This window comes from Phoca vitulina, unplaced genomic scaffold, assembly GCF_004348235.1.
Source record: "Phoca vitulina isolate PV1807 unplaced genomic scaffold, GSC_HSeal_1.0 scaffold33, whole genome shotgun sequence".
NCBI classification, from domain to species: domain Eukaryota; kingdom Metazoa; phylum Chordata; class Mammalia; order Carnivora; family Phocidae; genus Phoca; species Phoca vitulina.
In genome coordinates, this window is record NW_022589736.1 from 13143107 (window position 1) to 13165302 (window position 22196).

Genomic DNA, 22196 nt, shown 5'->3' on the forward strand with positions numbered 1-22196 from the left:
CACCATACACAAAAATTCATTCAAAATGGCTCATAAACCCATATGTAAGAGCTAAAACTATAAAACTTCTTAGAAGAATAAAACATAGGAGAAAATCCTTTGTGACCTTGGGTTAGGCAGACAGATACAATACTAAAAGCATGATTCATAAAGAAAAAACTGAAAAAAATTGGACTTCATTAAAATTAAAAACATTTGCACCACAAAAGAAACCATAAGACTGAGAGAAAATATTTGCAAATCATGTCTTATAAAAGGACTTGTATCCAGAATATATTAAGAACTCTTATTATTCAATAATAAGAAAATAACCCAATTTAAACGTGAGCAAAGGATCTGGACATTTCGCCAAAGAAAATACATGAATGGCCCATAAGTACATGAAAAGGGGTTCACCATCATTGGCGACTAGAGAAATGCAAATCAAAGCCACAAGGAGATATCACTAGAATGGCTATAATAAAAAAAATAGAAAGTAACAAGTGTTGGTGAGGATGTGGAGAAATTTGAACCCTCATACAATGCTGATGGTGATCTAAAATGGTACGCTCTGGAACAGAGTCTGGCACTTTCCTAAAAAGTCAAACATAAACTTACCATAACGCCAACAACAGCCCAAGGGAAACGGAAAACATGTCCACACAAAGACTTGTACACAAATGGTCACAGCAGCATGTGAAAACAATCCACATGTCTACAACTGGCAGAGTGAATGAACAAAATGTGATATAGTCACGCAATGGAACACTATTCAGGAATAAAAAGGAATTCTTAATACACACTGCAGCATGGACGAAACTCGGAAACATTATGCTAAGTGTGAAGGATGTCAGATGCAAAAAGCACAGACTGTCTGATTCCAAGTACATGAAATGTTCAGAAAAGGCAAACCAGAGCGAGCGAGAGAAAGTAAATTTGTGGTTGCCTGAGGCTGGGGCAGGAATGGAGATTGATTGCAAATGGGTACAAGAGAGCTTTGGGAGGTGATGGAAATGTTCTGAAATTGGCTTGCATTTGTAATGGTTGCAACAATTGTGTGAGTTTATTAAAAAATCCTTGACATGTACACTAATGTGGATGAGTTTTATGGCAGGGAAATGATAGCTTCTTAAAGCTGTTGGGCTGGGGAGGAAGCAGAGGCTCTAGATTCAGACGGCGTGGACTAAAGTCCTGTCTCCATGATGGGCTGGCTGTGTCCTGTGGGGCGAGCTACCTCAACCACCTGTTGTCCCACGTGACCAGGGACTTAGAGAGCACATCCCTCACAGCGTTATCATGAGAATTAAATGAGTTAATGCAGGTTAAATGCTTCAGCACAGGGCCGGACACATAGCAAGCACTCAGTAACATTCACTATTTTTCTTATTATGATTATTATGATTACATTCAAACAATTATTAAGTTGGGCCAACTTTTCTTAGTAATTAGTTCTCAAATTAATCACCTTTTCTTTGAAACTGCTTCCCTTTACACTCTGTACCACCTTTTGGATGTAACACTTGCTGCACTCTTCCTAACTTCCTCCAGGTTTGCTCCCTCCTGTGTAGCCTCTAGAGACCACACAGGAAATGTGAACATACCATAGAAAACCGGCTTCCGGGATCGAGTTCAATGGTGTGGAAGGGCCCCATCATCTGGTCTCTCTGTGGAACACTCCACTCCCCGCCGCACACACACACATCACAGCGGCAAACGTCCCCCTATATACTATGCAGGTGCTCACGCCATATGCCCTCGGCAGCCATGTCCTGGCTCTCCCTTCCCTTCGTCTGCCTGCTCTACTAATCCTCAGGCTTAGCAGTGAGGCAACTCCCCCACCAACCTCCACTGACCCTCCTGAGCCGTGGCCTTTCTATGCCTGTAATAATCACCTGTGTATGTCTCCAATACTGAATTGAGGCACACAGCTTAAAGAGCATGTCTCCCATCTGGAAGCGTGAGCCTAGCACAGGCCCTAAGACAACGAGTATACTGCAGGTGCTCAATAGAATGCTGCCCGGCCGGGTGAATAACCAGACTATGCACATTTTCTCAGCTGTTCACATAGGGAAAATGCACTTAGGTTTGCAAATAGCTTAGGCCTATTCTTAGCATGTCGCTTAAGGAAAATGACAGAGGTTGTCCAGGAAAATGGAAACCTTAGTAAAGCTCTACCTAGTTTGAGGCACTATTGTAAGCAGTGATGAGAGAAGGTACAGGGTCATGCAACCTTTCATTTGAAGCCATTTACACTTTCCATAACTGTCAGTAGTTCATCAAAATTTACAGAGATGGCTGGTAACATGAATCCTTCCAGTGGAATTTTTCCTAACTTACCTGAAATCAGAGTTTCTAAACTTTGATCTGTTAAGAATTTTTAAGACAGTTCATAGTGGGAATATAAGACAATCAAAATCGAATTTAGAAGGTTTTTTTTTTTTAAAGAGTTTTGCTGACTGCAAGGGGAAAAAAATACAATTACCTGATGCCTGGATTCCACCCCAGAGATTCTGACTTAAGTGCCTAAGGTAGAAACCAAGAAGAACATTTTTTTGTTAAGTTCCCCAGATAATTCTAAAGAGTAGTGAGGGTCGAGATGCACTCCTATGAAATCTAAAATTTGTTCCTTTATGCCTCATTGTTCTTATATGTAAAATGGTAGCAATTATGCTTAGATTTATGGATAACTGAAAATCCTTCTGAAAGTACAATTCATAACTAAATGTTAAGTGGAGTCCTTTCTTTTTATTCTATCTTGGGTCACTGAAAAAATAAAGTCTGGCTTATTAAAACCACCTGATCAATAAGCATTAATATCCATATTACAGAGGGATATTTAAAATCCATTATTGGACAGCCAAACAAAAAAAAATCCCCAAACTGTAATCTTAATTAACCCACAATCAAATGCATACTAAAAATAAAGGTGTGAGTCGGAAAGATAACTGAGAGTAATAATATTTCCAGAAGATTGAGCTGTAGGTCCTCTGTGTATAAATCCCTATTTGTGGGCATGGCATGTTTTTCTCTAATCATGGAAATGAAAGGAGATCTCAGCAAAGTATTGAAGAGGTACTGTTTCTGTGCCTGCATTTCAATGGGCCCTGAGGGAGAGATCTGAAATGACAAATACGAAACTTCACTGTAAAATTACACTCAGTATGACATAAAATTTAGTATTAGAATCTCCTTAAAAACGAAAAAAGTTAAAGCAATCACACCACATCCTGTAAACATATATTTTTCTTCTCCTGAAATGTCCTATTCAATCTTTTTTCAATTCTTTCAGGAAACATTCTATCATTGCCACTGAGGGGGATCAGGGCACGTCACCCCAAAATACACCACTTTGGCATAAGAACGATTTTGAGCCGAAGGCATCTGAGTTCTGAAATTGCTTATCTGCCTGAAAGCAGAGCCTTCCCCCAAAATTCAAAATCCCTGTCATAAATCCCCTCCCCGGGCAACTCTGCTCTCTCCAGGCACCACACTCAGCCCCTGCCACACACTATCACACTGCCCATCACTTCACCTAAGGGCCCACTTAGCTTTCCAAATAATCCCTTGCTTTCCCATAAGTGCCTTTCTCCTCCTCCCTCTCCCTGTTAAGTTAGGTGCACAGACCCCAAGTCCAAGCCTCCTTTGAGTTGCTCAGGGCTGGGCACCATGTGAATGCAGGATGCACCTGTTAATAAGCTTCTGTTTTTCTCTTGTTGATCTGCTTTTGTCAGACCAATGTATAGGGCCTGGCTGGAGAACCCAGCAGGATAGAAGGAAAAATAATTTATTTTCTTCCCCTACAATACTTTGATATCTGACTTTTACATTTACATATATACATCTCTCTCAGCTTTAAAAAGCTATTTTTTAAAAATCTGGTAAAAAAAAAAAAAGTACCTGAAAGAGTCAAAGTTTTAAAACCCTTGGAGACTCTGGGTGTAGTCGCTTTAACTTTTCAAACTAAATATTAGAACAACAAAAACCATACCGAAGTGCTTATAGCGTGACTGCTGTAAAGAAGAGACTGAATAACGGCAAAATATCTACAGCAGGTCCAGCGATGCATTAAGATCAGCCTCCGCTCCATGAGGATCCTCACCAAATACAGTTTCATGATTCTATTTAACCCACTTTACTAATACTATTTCATCTTTTATCATCATTCCATTATTTATCTCTTATAAAAGATAAATTTGAAAGACTAAAATTGTATGGTAGCAAAGTAAGTTCAAATTAAATTTTCCTACTTGAAAAGCTAACAGAGAACTACATTTTATAGTGGGGAAGACTGGAAATACCTTATTGCTATTAATAATGGCGGATAAAATAAAGGAAAGGTGAGTTCTAAATACAGTACTCCCAAAAATTAATAAAGCATTTAACATACAACTGTGATAGATATATAAAGTCATGTAGGCAAACACTGAGCAGTATCTCCTCAATTAGAAGAAAATTAGCTTTAGAAGCATCAGAGATGCAGAGCACTTCTGCCACATGAAAAAAAGCACATGAAAGACACAAAATATACTTATTACTTTTAGCATGTTAAAAACAATCACATCAAAAAAAGTATACAGATAAAAATGTCATAGATGACATAAGAAAATAGTGTGTGTATATATATATATTTTGCATATATATATATGTATATATATATAAATCTACAGTATTTACCACTGTTGACACATATATTTTGGAGCAGCTCAGATGCTACTATCATAACCTAAATTATACAGCTTGGTTTATTACAAGTTCACAGAATCATGGTTTAAAAATTGGAATTAATATCCTCAGCTACATGTTTTATCTACATTTCTTTCTAAGCCTCCACACGATCTGAATCAAGAGCCCAGGGAGAGCGGGATTTTGTGTGCACTTCAGCATAGAGCAGTGAGCTGCTAACACACTGCCATTTGTTTTGCTGTTTAATAACATCATTACCAAGTTGATTAAAATTACATTAGACTCATTATATACATAAAAAATATTGTCACATTCGCTAGCTAAACAAATGTTACTCTCATTTGAAAAGACATACTTCGGTACCTTGAAAGTTTAAAGCCCCAACTTGCAACAAGAAGAGCCCTCGATGTTAGGTTTTCTACTCTCATCCTTGCTCAAACCCGAGGGAAGTATGCTGAAAACCAGCTCTCCAATTAAACACAAAGTCAGACTTTCTGGGGTGCCCAAAACTGTCCCCATGTTTTGCTAATTGTAGTGTAATACACTATTTTTAAAAGACATTGTTAATTTTTTAACCATGAACCTGAATTTGTTTTCACTGCAAAAGAAAAAAAGGAGACTTTTGGAAGTATGAAAGTCATGCTATTTTTTAAAAAAGATTAAAACCTTAGACTCCTATTAATAATTAGGATCATTTTTTTACAAGTTTACACAATGATAATTTAATGGCCTAAATGTAGCAATATCCACTGATTACCAACCTTTAAAGAAAGAGTGCCAGAAAAAGCTCATGTAAATGAACAGCCCGGGCCCTGCAGGAATTTAAAGGGCAGAAGTAAGAAGTAACCATATTGTTAATCCTGCTTTCAAATGGATTTCAAAGGAGTCTGTTCTGCTGCCCCGTGTGAGTGCTTGAGGAGCCTAACTTGCAACCCCTCCTGCTAGCATCGACAGACAGCAGGATTGCAGCACTTTCCCTGCATCTGGCAAGGAACATTCTGCTCTGAGCTTCACAAGAGGCAGACCAGAACAAAGGACACAGATGCACCAAAACTGCTCTAAAACTGATCTTGGGGTACTAGCAGCGCCCCACCTTTGGCCATAAACTTACTCCAAGTGCCCCAAGGTTTAAGCACCATTCAGTGGTGAGCCTTTCTCTCTCCAGTGTCTTTAATTTTCAGAAGGAAAGAAGAGGGCCACAACTGCAGAGAAGCTGCATGAAGTCAGGGCAAAACCCAATGGCACTCTAGGACCTGGGGGAAAAATATGGGGGCGGGGGGGAACTTGGCTGAAAGACAAGTTAAGGAAAGGAAGAAGAGTAAATTATTTCACGGATGTAGATCAAAATTAATTTTGTTAACGTTCCTTTAGTTCTGTGTTCAAATGTGTGTACAGGGAGGCCTTCTGGTATCTACTGAAAGACACATATACTAAAGCCTTAAAAATATCTATTCTACACAATTTTCAGTGCTTTCTAATGTTACTCAAAACAGGATGGGCTAATGGCGCAAAAATGCTCAGGTTTTGGAGAAAGATATAAATGAAACCGAGTCATAAATTATCATTATGCGTGCATCCCTAAATGCTATTGCTATGTTTCCATGTTAAATTCTTTTTAACAGGTTCAGTGATGATGCAATTTAAAAATGCTCATCGTAAGCAGCATCTACATGGGGATGAAACGCTCCTATATATTCTTATTACTAGCATACACTGGAATTGTGCAAGATGTTTATGTTTACAATAGTATAAAATACTGCTTTGGCAATTATAAACATAGCAATGTAGGTTTCAAATGGTTTCTATTCTCTTGTCTTTACCAAGTATAGATAAATTCTCACAGCAATACTGATTCTTGAATAGAAAGTCCATCCCGATTTCTGTAGTGATACACTGGAGGCGAGGGCCCTGAATATTGATACCCAGAGGAACTGGCATCTTCTAACCCTGGGGAAGTTCTATATCGCACTGGACTATCTATTGAAACTGCCGGGAGGCTATGGTCCTGAAAGGGAACATGCTGAAAGGCGGAATATTTTGGTAAATTGCTCAAGTGGCCACGGTTAGCATCCTGAGTCCACAACTGTCCATGAGTCTCGGGTCTGTACGTGTAACTAACTTCCGACCATTTTCTGTTATCTGGCAGATAATCCACGGGAGGAATGATGAATTGTCCATTCTTTGGTGACTCTGAATTGCCTGCATATCCCCCGGCACCAGTGTCAACGGGAAGAACTTCTATGCGGCTGGAGGGCAGCACAACAGGAAGCGGGCGGCTGTAAGATTTCTCTGGAGAAATATCGACTGACAGAGTAGAGCCATAAGGTCTCCGGGAAGGATTCATTTGAGTCCCATGGGTAAACTGTGGAGATGCAAAGCTGCTGTTAGCAGTAGGGATGCGTTTAGGAGAATTTCCATGGTAAACAGGGGGGTTACTGTAGGATGGAGGGTGCACTGTCCTGTGCTCCTCCCCATCTAACGGAGATGGGTATTTTGCATAACCTGCAGGCTGCACTTTAAAAGTAAACTTGTTTGATATTTTTGATGGACTAGAACTTGGCTCCACGTGCTTCCTCGGGCTGTGAGAGTAAACCACGTTCCTTGGACTTTGGGAGTAGGCTCTTTCTAGTGCCTCTTCGATGGAAGCGCTGTTGTCATTTTCAGGTACGTTATCATACTGGGACGCAGTAGAGCCCCGTTTCCCTTCATCAGCATCCAAGACCTTCATCTTCTGCCTTACATTTGATACCCGAGTATCAGCAGAACTTGGGATGGTGACTGTAAGTGCGGGGTGTGCTGACCTATTTTTGCCTTCGATAACATATTTGGCAGTTTTTTCAATAGCTGAAATATCTGATGGCTTATTCCACTTGGGCACAAATTCCTTCCTGGTATTTGAAATGGCATTGCTATTTTGGTTAGCAGCTGCATGATTAAATTGCCTGGAACTGTCTTGTGGACCTGATGGAAGTTTTCTTTGAAGATCTGCTTCATCTTTAAGCTTTTTACTGTCTTCATCATCTGATTTCCGTCTTAGCGCCCTTACTCGTTCTGGTGTACCAATTCTACTCTGATGGTGAGGGGAATGCTCATGTTTTTTGTGAGGCGATGAGCCACTTTCTCTTCTGCTGCTCATATGGGGACTTGACCTGCCCACACTTCTTTGTCCATTGCTCAGGTGACTAATGGAAGCAGATTCAGGTGGAAGCTGTCCCAAAGGTTTCTTTGGATATTCATCCTCTTTACCTAAAGGGAAAGATAGATTCATAAGTAATATACATACAGGAGTAAATAGTATCAAATATAAGAACCACACCATGAACAACTGCATGCTTTTCACATGTGCACTCATATACATACATATATATATATATACATGCCACAGAATTTTAGGGGTTTAGAAGAAGCATGTTTTAGAGACACTGATACTAAAACATAGCAAAATGCAAAATCTTTTTAGACAGCAGGCAGGTGGAAATATTTTATGAACTTATGAGTAAGGTTTATACAATTATGCAACATGTAATTCTTATGTTTTCTTAAGATATATTGTTACAGGCTTTTTCAAAAATGCAAAGCTGATATTCTCATTTTTATTACTAAAACAATCGTGCAGGTCAATAGTTCAATGTCTTACCATTACATTACTTTTGCTTTAACCTACCTCAAATAAAATGGTTTTGAAATCTCAGTAAAACCTCTCCTATCAAATTCAAGCAGGTCTGCCAAATTGAAAAGGCAGGTGATGACCAACTGTAGTCTCAAAGTTGTCCCAAAACACAACTTATTATTGTTATTATTACTAGTATTATTATCTCAAGTACCTGCCATAGTATAACATCATGATAAAAAGAAATAGTACTCCATCTCAAAGTTAATAACTCTAAAAGGATCCTACTGCAAATGCAAAAGAGGAAAAAAATAATTAAAAAAGAAAAAGAAAGAAAATCATACTGGGTACTTTTAGTTTTATATTTTACATAACTAACATCAGAAAATTAATGAAGAACTAAAGGAAGGTACAATAAATTGGCCATTCAGTAAACAGTTTTAGGATGTCCACTCTCACGACTTTTATTCAACACAATACTGGAAGTCCTAGCCACAGCAATCAGACAAGAAAAAGGAATAAAAGGCATCCAAATTGGCAAGGAAGAAGTAAAACTGTCACTATTTGCAGATGACATGTACTATATATAGAAAACCCTTAACACTCCACCAAAAAGCTACTAAAATGAATTCAGTAAAGTCACAGGATACAAAAATCAATGTACAGAAATCTGTTGCACTTCTACACACTAATAATGAAGCAGCAGAAAGAGAATTAAGAAAATAATCCCATTTACAATTGCACCGAAAAGAATACTTAGGAATAAATTTAATCACAGGGGTGAAAGACCTGTACTCTTAAAACTATGAAACACTGATGAAAGAAATTGAAGATGACAAAAAGAAATGGAAAGATACTCCGTGTTCATGGACTGGAACAACAAATATTGTTAAAATGTTTATACTACCCAAAGCAATCTACACATTTAGTGCAATTCCTATCAAAATACCAACAGCATTTTTCACAGAACTAGAACAAACAATCCTAAAATGGAACCACAAAAGACCCTGAAGAGCCAAAGCAATCTTGAAAAAAAAAAACCAAAAACCAAAAAACTCGAGGTATCACAATTCCAGACTTCAAGTCCTATTACAAAGCTGTAGTGATCAAGACAGTATGGTACGGGCACAAAAACAGACACACAGACCAATGGAACAGAATAGAGAGCTGAGAAGTAAACCTACAATTAGACGGTCAATTAGTCTTCAACAAAGCAGAAAAGCATATGCAATGGGAAAAAGACAGTCTCTTCAACAACTGGTGCTGGGAAAACTGGACAACTATATACAAAAGAATGAAACTGGACCATTTTCTTACACCATACACAAAAATAAACTCAAAATGGATTAAATACCTAAATGTGAGACCTAAAACCATAAAAATCCTAGAAGAGAGCACAGGAAGTAATGTCTCTAACATCAGCCGTAATAACATTTTTCTAGGTATGTCTGCTCAGATACAGGAAACAAAAGCAAAAATAAACTATTGGGACTACATCAAAATAAAAAGCTTCTGCACAGCAAAGGAAACAATCAACAAAACTAAAGGGCAACCTATGGAATGGGAGAAGATATTTGCAAATGACATATCAGATAAAGAGCTAGTATCCAAAATATATAAAGAACTTATTCAACTCAACACCAAAAAGAAATCATCCAATTTAAAAATAGGCAGAAGACATGAACAGACATTTCTCCAAAGAAGACATCCAGATGGCCAAGAGACACATGAAAAGATGTTTAACATGACACATCATCAAGGAAATGCAAATCAAAACTACAATGACATAACACCTCACACCTGTCAGAATAGCTAAAATGAAACACAATGAATACTAAGTGTTGGCAAGGATGTGGGGGAAAAAAAGGAGCCCTCGTGCACTGTTGGTGGGAATACAAACTGGTGCAGCCACTGTGGAAGACAGTATTGGAGGTTCCTCAAAAAGTTAAAAGTAGAATGACCCTAAGATCCAGTAATTGCAGTACTGGGTATTTACCCAAAGAATACAAAACCACTAATTCAAAGGGATACATGCACCCATATGTTTACTGCAGCATTACTTAAAATAGCCAAGATATGGAAGCAGTCCAAATGTCCACTGATAGATGCATAAAGAACATGTGGTAATATACATACATAATGGAATATTACTCAATCATAAAAAATAAAATCTTGCCATTTATAACAACGTGGATGGAGCTAGAGTATGATGCCAAATGAAGTAAGTCAGAGAAAGACAAATACCATGTGATTTCACTAACATGTGGAATGTAAGAAAACAAAGCAGCAAAGGAAAAAAAAAAAGAGAGACAGACAGACAGACAGACAAACCAAAACAGACTCTTAACTACAGAGAACAAACTGATGGTTACCAGAGGGGAGGTGGGTGGAGGATGTGTGAAGGGGATTAAGAGCACATTCATCATGATGAGCACTGAGTAATATATAAAACTGTTGAATCACTATATTGTACACCTGAAACTAATATAGCACTGTATGTTAACTCTACTGGAATTAAAGAACAAAACTTTAAAAGAGTTTTAAAAAATTAAAATGATTATAATGTAGATATCCAATAAATATCATCTTGAAAAAACAACAGACTTCATTTGTAAACATTCCATGGTTTATATTACAAAATAATATATTCTCACTTAACAATATGTTGTTGCTTTCTTCATATATCTACCCATCCATCCATCTACAATATTTACTGAGCTCGGCTTTAGGCACTGTGCTAAGTGATGCATCCACGAGACATGAGCAAACAGACATTGTCTTTATTTTCATGTAGCTCACAGTCTTGATGGATGACAATTTTGTTATTTACCCACATATCATACTTCTAAGATATTTAAAAAAAATATTCAGTGAATTTTTCTTTTGGGGGGGTTAGAGAACAGAAAATGATGAAGAAACAATATCCTTTAAAGAGTTAAGCTACTGGAATCAGAATTATTAAGCTAAAAATGACCTTTGTGCTCCTTTCTTTTTCTTTTTTTTAAGCAGGCTCCACGCTGGGCTGGGCATGGAGCCCAATGCAGGGTTTGAGCCCATGACCCTGAGATCAAGACCTGAGCTGAGATCAACAGTTGGTTGCTCAACCGACTGAGCCACCCAGGCGCCCCAACCTTTGTGCTCTTCTAATCCAGTAGTTCTTAAACTTTTTAAAAGCAGACTCTTTTTATTTTTTCAAACCGAATTTCATATGAAGCCCCAATATATAAAGAAAATGTAAACACAGCTGCTCTGATGAAAGTGGAAAGTCACCCTGTCTCCTCTTCCCTCAGCTGGGCAACTGCTCAGAGTCCGAGGGTTCAAGACCTAGTTTTGCCTGTATTTTAGAGTGGGAAGCAGAGTCTCAGACAGCCGTGTGATCGGTCATGGCAGATGCTGAATGGGAACCAGGACCCTGTGTTTTCATTCCAGTTCTGCCTTTTATGCCACATTCATTAAACTCCAGAGATATTTTTGAAGCACATTTGAAAGCACACACAGTGAACTGGCAATTACAGTTTGTTTTGTTCATGTACCCATTAACACATATGTATCGAGCAAATACTATGTACCAAGCACTGCTCAGGGTGCTGGCCATCCAGAGAGGACACAAAGGATGAAGTCCCTGTCCCCACGGAGCATGTATGGCTGGTTGTGCAGAGCTAGGAAGACAGCTAGCATCAGGAGAAGACAAAGTGATCTGGGGTGGGGCAGGACCGAACACGGCAGAGTTCTGGCAGGAACAAAGGCACCCTGTGCCTTGAGTGGGAGACAGGCAGAGAACAGCCGGGGACGAGCCCGGAGGAACAGAAGAATCACATCACACAGGGCCTTGAAGACTACAGTACGGACTCTGAATTTCTTTCCGAGTTAACTGCAACTTACTGAGGGCTTTTCAGCAAGACAGTAACATCATCTGATACCTATCTTACCAAGTTCACCTTGGTGGGTTGGACTTTGATTATGTAATAATTACTGTTGATAACAGTAACAGTAATAACTAATATTCATTACGCACTTACCATGTGTCAGTCACCGCTCAAAAAGCTGTACACACAGCATTTAGCAACAGGCATATAACTTAGGCCACCACTGTGACTCTCATTCTACAGAGGAAACCGAGGCACAAGTGAACCTGCATAGGGGCTCCAGCTGGTAAGTGGCAGATGCACAGTTCAAACCCAGAGCTGATTCCAGAGCCCTCTGGATGGAACTCATGAGAAGGGGCTGCTTCTCACATACACTGTAAGGTCGGGTCCACACACTTGCTCATGTGCTAGGTGTGGGCTGTGAGGGATGAGCAGAGCAAAGGGCCTCCGGATTAAAGACGGCACTCGATACTGCTCAGTGACAGAGGGGGCAACCAATATTGCTTTCGTATCTTTTTTTTTTTTTTTTAAGATTTTATTTATTTGAAAGAGAGAAACAGCACACAAGCGGGGGGAGCAGCAGAGGGAGAGGGAGAAGCAGGCTCCCCTGCTCAGCGGGGATCGATGCAGGGCTCGATCCCAGGACCCTGGGATCATGACCTGAGCTGAAGGCAGACGCTTAACCAACTGAGCCACCCAGGTGTCCCTGTTCTCATATCTTTTTATAAAAAAGACATTTTATGGTATGTGGACACGATATTTTAAGTGATAACCCAACCTCTGAAAGTTGTCCGTGTTTATGAATACTGTCTGTGAAATAGTCTGAGGCAATTCCAGTTCAGTGTCTGACTAGCCTCATAGGAAACAGCTAGAATCAAAGTAAAAAGGGGACTCATATGCAGCACGAGTCGAGAATATTCACAAGGAGTTATTTAGCCTATTGGGTTAAAAAACTATCAGCAAAAATAAAATTAAAATCTGTGGCCCCAAAAAAGCTTTCACCAGCTCTACAAGTAGTTATCCATTGTGTCCCAGATAAATACAGGAATTCCTTCTTCCCTGTAGGCAGATGACACCAACAAACAAATTATCAAGAAGATATAAAGACCTATATAAAAAAAAAACTGAACTTACGAATTTCCTCTTGGTCCCCACTAGGACAATTTTCTCAGGGCACAAAGCAGTAACCTGAGTGGCTAATTCAATGGCTGGTTGATATTCCATCAGATAAAAATATCAGCCAATCACCACGACGCCCTTTCCAGGTGGGTGAGTGGGAGCCTGATGAAAACCATAACCATCAAGAAGAAAAGGAAAGCAGTGGTGCCCAGAGAGTGGTTAATTCCTGCCTGCGAGATGTGCTGTTACAGGACAAAATTGGATTAGTTGTAGAGACTCTCCCGCTGAGCCCTTTAAGCTGCTCCACTCCTCCACCACTCCAGTGGCTTTCGGCAGCGGGCACCCAGAGCCACCAGCACTGCAGTTCATGGGCAATAACCGAAAATGTTCCACACATTCTCCAGAGCAGTATTACACAACAACAACAACAACAACACCACCACCACCAGACTTCAAAAAGAACCGGTGCTGCAAGGCGCATGCATGGGGCCTCCCCAGAACATCAGTCTACGCATGAAAGCTGCAAATGTTTCTCAGCCTGCACTGTGGATGCACATATCCTATCCTCAGTGTTTCCATCTGTATCGATTCACAACCCATGAAAGCCAGATTCACTTGTAATTAGGTTTTTCCAAGGTCAGCTCTCTGCTATGGACTGAATGTTTGTGTCTCCCCCTCCCCCGCAAAAAAATTCATATACTGGAATTCCCCAATGTAATATGGTATTTGGAGATGGGGCGTGGGAGGTAATTAGGTCATAAGGGCCTCTACATCTCATGATGGGATTAGTGCCCTCACCTCTCTTCAGAGTGGGGCAGTGGATGGGGCCACAAAGAGAGGTATGATACCACCCCCTCCGCAAAGGCTTCTGGGAAAGCAGCCATATTGCACCAAGGACTGCAGCCCACGGGGTCGTCCCAGCTGTGGTCAACAGTGGAGTGAGGAGTGGCCCCTGGCAGAGCAGGGGCGGCACCCCGCTGGAGGAGTAGCGGTCAGACAGGGGGCTCTGGGCCAGGTGGGGGACAGCCCTTCTTCTGTCGTCACACCTTCCCAAATACCACAGACAGGTGACACTTAGAGGGAGGGAGAGTCTGAGCCTGAGTCACACGTGTGAGGCGGTGGGCCGTGCCTAGCGTGTTTGCCCTAGTGGAGAGCTGCGTGCTCTGCGTCCTCTGAGGTGGACTGGGCACTAGAGGTGGGGATAATTCACCAGAGGACAGATTTGTGTTTTCCCTTCTTCAGCAAAGTCTGTGCCTAAAAATTACCCCACTGTTCTGGGCTGAATTCAGTCCCCTCAGAATTCATGTGTTGAAGCCCTAACCCCCAATCCCGCAGAATATGACAGCATTTGGAGATAAGGCTTTTACAGAGGTAATTAAGGTTAAACGAGGACACTGGAGTGGGCCTCTTATCCAATATGGCTGACGTCCTTCTAAGAAGAGATGTACAGTCACAGACAGGTATAGAGGGAAGACCATATAGGAAGACACCCAGCTAAAGCCAAGGAGGGAAGAAACCAACCTTGCCAACACGTTGATCTTGGACTTCCCAGCCTCCAGAATTATGAGAAAATATTCCTCTGTTGTTAAAGCCCCTCAATCTGTGGTATTTCTATTACAGCAGCCTGAATGAAGATATTACCCTAGAGTCTACATCCTCAATCTCAAAACTGAGTTGCTGTACTAAACACTAATTTTATGGATTGCCTTTTTCTGCTAGTTAAAAATCACATATTTCAGTATTTATAATCATCTGCTTTTATGTTCCTAGCATATTTTCAATGTTGACATGTAATGAAATCAACTATAGTAATTAAAATTTATTTTACATAACCACATCAAAAAGACAACTGAACAAAACAAATGTGGAAGGTAGACACAGGCAGTAACAGATCCACAGTAATGAGAGTTCCATTACTTCGCAATTCCCATATGCCATTTTCTGTGTTGTGGTCACCACGGTATTGCTAGGGACGGTCAATCTAGGGTTGGCTTCCATAGCATTTTCCATAGACATTCAGCTAGACTGACTTATTGACAATGACGGACACGAGAGGGCATCTTTGTAAGTGTGTAACCCAGAATTTAAGCAAGATTCCAGGTTTGGACTAACTGAGCCAGAGTAGAAAGGGTTAGTAAGGGACCAATCCAGGGGAAAGAGTAAACAAACAAACAAAAAACTTGGGGGAGGTAGAAGGAAGAAAGTGGAGAGGAAAAAGGACTGTGAGAGAAAATGGAACATCTCTGGGGAAAATAAGGCTGTATTCTAGTATCTATAGACTTCCACCCTGAAATCCTTTAGTTATATAAAACGCACATATTGGTAAAGACTAAGAGGACACAGAGTAAAAATGTGGGATTACAGATATAAGGCATATATTTCTCAAGAGAAGGAATAAGAAGATTGAGAAAAAGGTAATGGAGAGACCAAGGTAGTAATTCATGCATGAAACAAAATGGAAAGGTATGTGACATACATATATACATGGGAGATTTAATTTTTCAATATAAAGGGTAAGAAAAGTATTCACCTTCATTTATTTTTTTTTAAGATTTTATTTATTTAGGGGCACCTGGCTGGCTCATTAAGCGTCTGCCTTCGGCTCAGGTCATGATCCCAGGGTACTGGGTTCGAGCCCCGCATCAGGTTCCCTGCTCAGCAGGAAGCCCGTTTCTCCCTCTCCCACTCGCCCTGCTTGTGTTCCCTCTCTCGCTGTGTCTCTCTGTCAAATAAATAAAATCTTAAAAAAAAAAAAAAAGATTTTATTTATTTATCTGGCAGAGAGAGAGAGAGCAGAAGCAGAGGGAGCAGCAGGCAGAGGGAGAGGGAGAAACAGGCTTCGAGCTGAGCAGAGAGCCCGATGCGGGGCTCGATCCCAGAACCCTGGGATCATGACCTGAGCCGAAGGCAGACGCTTAACTGACTGAGCCACCCAGGCGCCCCTTCACCTTACATTTAACACCACTTTATATTCAAGTCAATACAGCAAGTTTTCTAAGGAAGCGACATTAATGTTCTGCGCGTCTACACATCATAGAATTAAAAGAAAACTTTAACATGTTATTTACTGAATGGGCAAGAGGCTCAAATCCATACTGGGGAAAAAATTCTGTGACTGTTCTAAAATACCAGGAAAGTAGCATCTCCAAGCTCCTTCATGGTAGCTCAAAACACAGGTCCCTTTCCCCTAGTAGACAATAACCTACTTAAAGTGACTTCTTTCAGATCCCAAACTCTAGTATCTAAGATAGTAATGGAATTACAAGTGAGGTGGTGACAAAATGTCTATTCATTCGTATGTAATTAATATGAGTAGAGTACTGACACACTGTCCATACAAACAGCACAGAAACATAATGGTTATAAATACCTAAGATCTACCAGCTAAGAAACTAGATGTAGCAGGGTTTAGAGGGAAAAAAAATCCAGTGCAGACAAAGTGACACTGCATTTAATTAATTTCTAAATGGCAATCTCTCATTAGGTACTAGGGCCGGGTAGCAGGTATAGGGTGAATACCTCAAATGTACAAAGACATTTAGAGGATACGGCCTCTCTGCCCCCAAAGAGATTTTCAATAAGCATAGAAGAACGTAAAAACAATTTGAAAGAGGCAGTAGACAGAGATATAAGAAAGAGCCTTCTAAAATATAGGGACTTAAAAAACCCAATTCATCCCAATTTTAAAGATAGTAACACACGTGAGACTATGGCGGGCCAGGATATTCACAGGCGCCAGGGCCAGCCTGCAGACTGGGATTTGCTTCATTTACAGCAGTGTCTGGTCATCCCTCCTTTCCATAGTGATCTGTGCCCTGGGGGATGCTAAAGATCAACGGGTGGAACTGACATGGCTCAGGATCCTGGCATCAGCATCTACTTTCCATAAATACCTGCTGACTGAGGACACGGTAGGCCATGTTCGAGTTACTCCCATAACTGACCAAACATCTCTAACTGGTGTAGAATTCTCAGTAACCCAACAGCGATCAAACATACACATGTGGCCCGCATCTCAGCGCAGGTCCTTGGCCCTGGGAGCAATGCCGGCTGTGGAAAAGGGTTGTCTCTCTCAAGGGCAGGGGGTATGAGAAGGGGCAGAAAGAAGTGACCAGAGAAGAAAGGGGGCAAAGAAGAGGTGAGGAGAGAAAGCGGAGGAGAGAGGGGAGGTGAATGACAAGGCGGAGGAGAAAGAGAAGGAAGGAGAGCACAAGGGCAGAAAGTGGAGGGGGCCACAGGGAACGGAGGAGCGGAGCAGCATCTTCCTTCCTAGAGACACTCGTGTCTGAGCGGGGACTTGCTGGAGTTTCACAAAAACTGGGCAAGGCAGAGGCCACTCCACTCCAAAGGCAGTACCCAAACTCAAGGACCCTATGCCAGGGCAATCCGAGCTTGGTAATTATGAAATCTGGAAGAAAACTCTATTTGACTTTGTGATAAAGGCAATGCTTTCCTGAAGATGAATTATTCAACCTCACTGAGCTGAAGACAGACTGTGTAGACCCCTCAGGAAGGACAAATGCCATCACCCATAATACTTTCATAAGCTAATAATATTCTTTGCTCTTTTCCCACAAAGTGATCCATATAAGCATTAAACATTCTTGTACAATCCTTAGACCCATCCTACCCTACTTGAACCCCCCCACACACACACATACACACAAACACTGCTGAACTTGGCTTTGCTTGGTTTACCTATCTCCTTTCGCCCCAAGCAATCAAGGGTGACTGTAAGATTGGAACATAACTGATGTCAAAACAGATGGCTATACACCGGCAATATGTATTAATATTTATTTTCCATACTTCATTCTGAACTCTTCAGTAGCCGCAATACTGTTTGTGCTCACCCCACTATAAATTCCACGCCTATAATTTAATTCTCTTCTTCCCCTTGAAAACAGGGGTGTCTAAAAGAATTACTGCCCTACTCTTAACGGGTAGGAAAGCACCACAATTCCTATCATATATAACAGGGACACCTTTGTGAAAATACCACATTAATGATATTTTTACTAGGGTTCCATCAAAAGTGGTATTTTTATGCCAGTGCCAACTTGATATATTTTAATAAAGGCAAAAGAGTTTATTAGTTGGTTTTTTTTTAAACACTTTTTTCTTAAAAAAAAAAAAAAAAAAAAAAAGCCAATAAAAAGATTACTCTAGCCATCCCTAAAAAAACCCAAAAAAAACAAAAAAACCCCAAAACTGGAGAATCCCTCAAACCCCCTCAGGTTTGTCCATCTTTGATCTTACTCAGGTCTCTGCTGCCACCCCGTGGACACTACACTAAACTACAAACCTTACAGGTCAAAGGTCTCAGAAGGTATTACCAGCTTTATGCACCCAACAAGAGAGACACAGAATTACAGCAAAGTGCTCTAAGTGCTCTCTCTTGTGAGGGAGATCCTACTTTTAAATTTCAACGACAGAATATATGTACTCTGACTGTTCTAAACAGTTTTCAGTAAGAAATGGCAGGGGCTGTTGTCAGGAAAATTATTCTGGGAGCCATCTTACTCCTTTCCAGACCAAATATTAAGTCCAACTGAGTTTGAAAATATTGTCACAAAAATCAGTGATTTCAAGTTTATATCTGAAAAATCAAATGGTTTTATTTGTTTAATGTACTATTAGCCATAAATATATACAATTCAAGGATTATTATAACCTTCAACAATCAAACCTCCTTTCTATAGTGAAATAGTTTGCTGTATTTACAGCTACGATAGTAAAAAAAAAAAAATGTGTTCTTTAATTATCGTAGTTAGTTCACAGGCTTGACTTTTTTTCTCATCAGACAAAACTTGAAAGACGGGGGAAGCAGAAAGGAGAGAATTATTTAAACACATTTATAAATCTATATAATGCCACATAAATTCAATAGATGTTTGTGAAATAATTTTAAGATTATGTATTTATTTTAGAGAGAGCAAGAGCACATGAGCGTGGGGGGAGCAGAGGGAAAGGGAGAGAAAATCTCAAGCAGACTCCCCGCTGAGCACAGAGCCCCATGCGGGGCTTGATCTCACGACCCTGACATTCAGTCCATAGCAGAGAGCTAACCTGAGCCGAAACCAAGAGTCAGACACTCAACTGACTGTGCCACCCGGGCACCCCTGAAATAACTTAATTTTTTAAATCTATACTTTGTGTTTCCTAGTGTTTCAATTCATATATATATATATATATATATATATATATATATATACACACACACACACACACACATATATGTGTATATATATAAACCGTTGAGCACATATAATATCAAATTCTATTATAATAAACAAATAAAAGTGAAAACCCACCTAAACCCTCAAAAAGTGGGATAGTTTTTATTTTTTTTAACTGACAATACAGTTGACTCCTTTGTGTGTGTATATGTAATCAGGATACAAAATAGTTCCATTACCTCAAAAACTGCCTCATACTAGCTAACCTTTTGTAGATGGTAGTCTTTATTATCTAAAAAATAGATTAAAACTTCATTAGTTCATTAAAAAATACTGATTGAGGGCTCCTGGGTGGCTCAGTCGGTTAAGCGGCTGCCTTCAGCTCGGGTCATGATACCAGGGTCCTGGGATCGAGCCCCGCATCGGGCTCCTTGCTCAGCGGGGAGCCTGCTTCTCCCTCTCCCACTCCCCCTGCTTGTGTTCCCTCTCTCGCTGTCTCTCTCTCTGTCAAATAAATCAATAAAATATCTTTAAAAAAAAAACAAAAAGAAAAAATACTGATTGAATGCCTGTTATATGCCAGGCACTGAAGTAGGTGCTGGTGACATGAAGACATGTCACTGTCCTCAAGAACTCACTGTCCAACACAGACGTCGAGTGAACATGAGCAGCAAAGCACTGTGAGCATGCACCGGGTGCGCATCGTGTACAAAACCCCAGGGGTCTGAGTTCCGTGATTTGGGAGGCTGCGACTGGCTGACAAGGCTTCAGAAGGAGAAGATGATGCGTAAGCCCAGTTGTGAAAACTAAAACAGAATGGAGGAGGACAGAGGCACCTGGAGAATTGTTCAGGGTGTCCTTGGGGGAGAAGCATATCCCAAGGCAATGAAATGGGAACGCACGACACGGCAGCGCGACCCCGAGGGGCAAAGCCAGTCTGCCGTAAGGTATGGTGCTGGTCTGGCAATCAGGCCTGGTCACCGGGGTGGGACCTTGGGCAGTGCTTAACCTCAAAGCCCGAGTTTCCTCATCTGTAAGCTACTATTACTACTACTGATGGCAGAACGAGCATGAAAACTATTCCAAATTAAAATAATGTCTCTTAATATAAGATTTATGGTCCTCCCATGGGGCCAGGGTGGCTCAGTCGGTGAAGCGTCTGCCTTCGGCTCAGGTCATGATCCCAGGGTTCTGGGATTGAGTCCCGCATCGGGCTCCTTGCTCAGTGAGGAGCCTGCTTCTCCCTTTGCCCGCCCCCCACCCCGCCCCCGTGCACGCGCCCTCTCTCTCTCTCTCTCTCGTGCGTGTAAAAACAATCTTAAAAAAAAAAGAAAAGGCTTACGGTCCTTCCAGATAAAAAACAAAGGAACACAGGACTCCATCATGTTCAAAGATCTTTAAAGGTAAAAGGTGAAAGTAAAAGGCCAAAAAATGCAAAAGTCCTTTACCTCCTGGGTGGAAAGCTGCGGACTTCCTCAAGGAGAACAAAGAATTAGGTGGTGTGCAAGCGGGATCTGCAGTGTCTGGACTATGTGGCTAAGCCATCTGAGGGGCACGGACCCAGTGACAATAAAAAGTGGAAGTTCAGTCACTGACGAGAAAATTCAGTTGGAGTCCGGGCTTATATTTCAACTGACGAACAAAGTACCTTTCAAATGTATTTGAAATTCATTTTTTCATTCATAAAGATCTAGAATTAAGCATAGAAAAACTGAAGAGAATTAAACACAGGATTAATTCTGTATTTTTTGCATTAAGGAATCTCTCCATATTTAGTATTTCATATATTTACATTAAGAGAATTTGGCCAAGTTGCTTTTTCATGCCAATTAAAAGTCACTGATTTGAACTTATGATTTGAAATTTATAAATAGTAGTGTAACTAATTTTTAAGGGACTCAAGGTTCAGCAAATTCTTAAATTTATCACATTTAGAAGTTATTTAAGAACTAGACAAGGTTTTGTTTTTAAATCTAAAAGTTGATGTTTAAGGAACTGCATATATTAAATTTATAAATGCAATTTAAAATGTTTGTAGGAGTTCATTTTTAAATGGAACCAAAAATTAACCAAACATTAACGTGCCCTTTAAAAGAGAATGGCAAATTTTCCCACTGACTTCTATAAGCTGAATTAACAAACTAAAGAAGAACTAGGTTTCGGGATTTGTAACTATAAGAAATCAAATACTAATTTTAGAAACCTCAATAATTCTGTGCACCAAAAACTGTCCTCAAGGATATTAACAAACCTGAGTCAATAATCTTATTCCAAAGGGCTGTTGAAAAAAATTAAGTGACACGTGTATGTAAAGAAAGCATTTTGCAAGAAGGCTATCTTATAAGACTCAAAAGTTTGCCGTTATTGTTATTATGTTAAAAGTGTCTGGGGAGGTAGGAAGGATGGAAATAGGAAAACAAGCAGACGGCAGACCGGGAGAGTATCTTAGGTCAAACTAAGGAGCCTGGATCTTTTCCCTTGAGCACAGAAGTGCCCCTTGAAAGGCTGGCCGTTTCACCAGATGACTCTGGCAAGACAAGGAGGTGAGCAACACAGGAGTCAGGGCTTCCAGTGCAGACGACGCAGCCCCGGGAGTGAGGCTGGAGAGGAGGAATCGAAAGAAACACAGAACTTGGTGTCTGAACGTCTGAACGGACTGTCACTGGATGGAGTGCTAGTAGGAGGGGGTAACGGGGAGGTTTTGGAGACTAAGAAGATGGGGTAAAGTTGAACATTTTACCATGATAGGAAATATGCAGG

The 22196-nt window shown here is 40.5% G+C and overlaps 1 protein-coding gene across 3 annotated transcripts in view; it reads right to left on the bottom strand.

Moving 5' to 3' along the window:
- Window positions 1-246: 246 nt before the first annotated feature.
- Window positions 247-22196, bottom strand: part of USP6NL (USP6 N-terminal like) — a 189859-nt gene continuing 167909 nt past the window's right edge. For all 3 annotated transcript variants that reach the window (XM_032425552.1, XM_032425550.1, XM_032425553.1), the window contains one exon: window positions 247-7908. In XM_032425552.1, coding sequence (XP_032281443.1) covers window positions 6500-7908 — 1409 coding nt within the window. In that variant the 3' untranslated portion in view covers window positions 247-6499. The remainder of the gene's footprint in view (window positions 7909-22196) is intronic.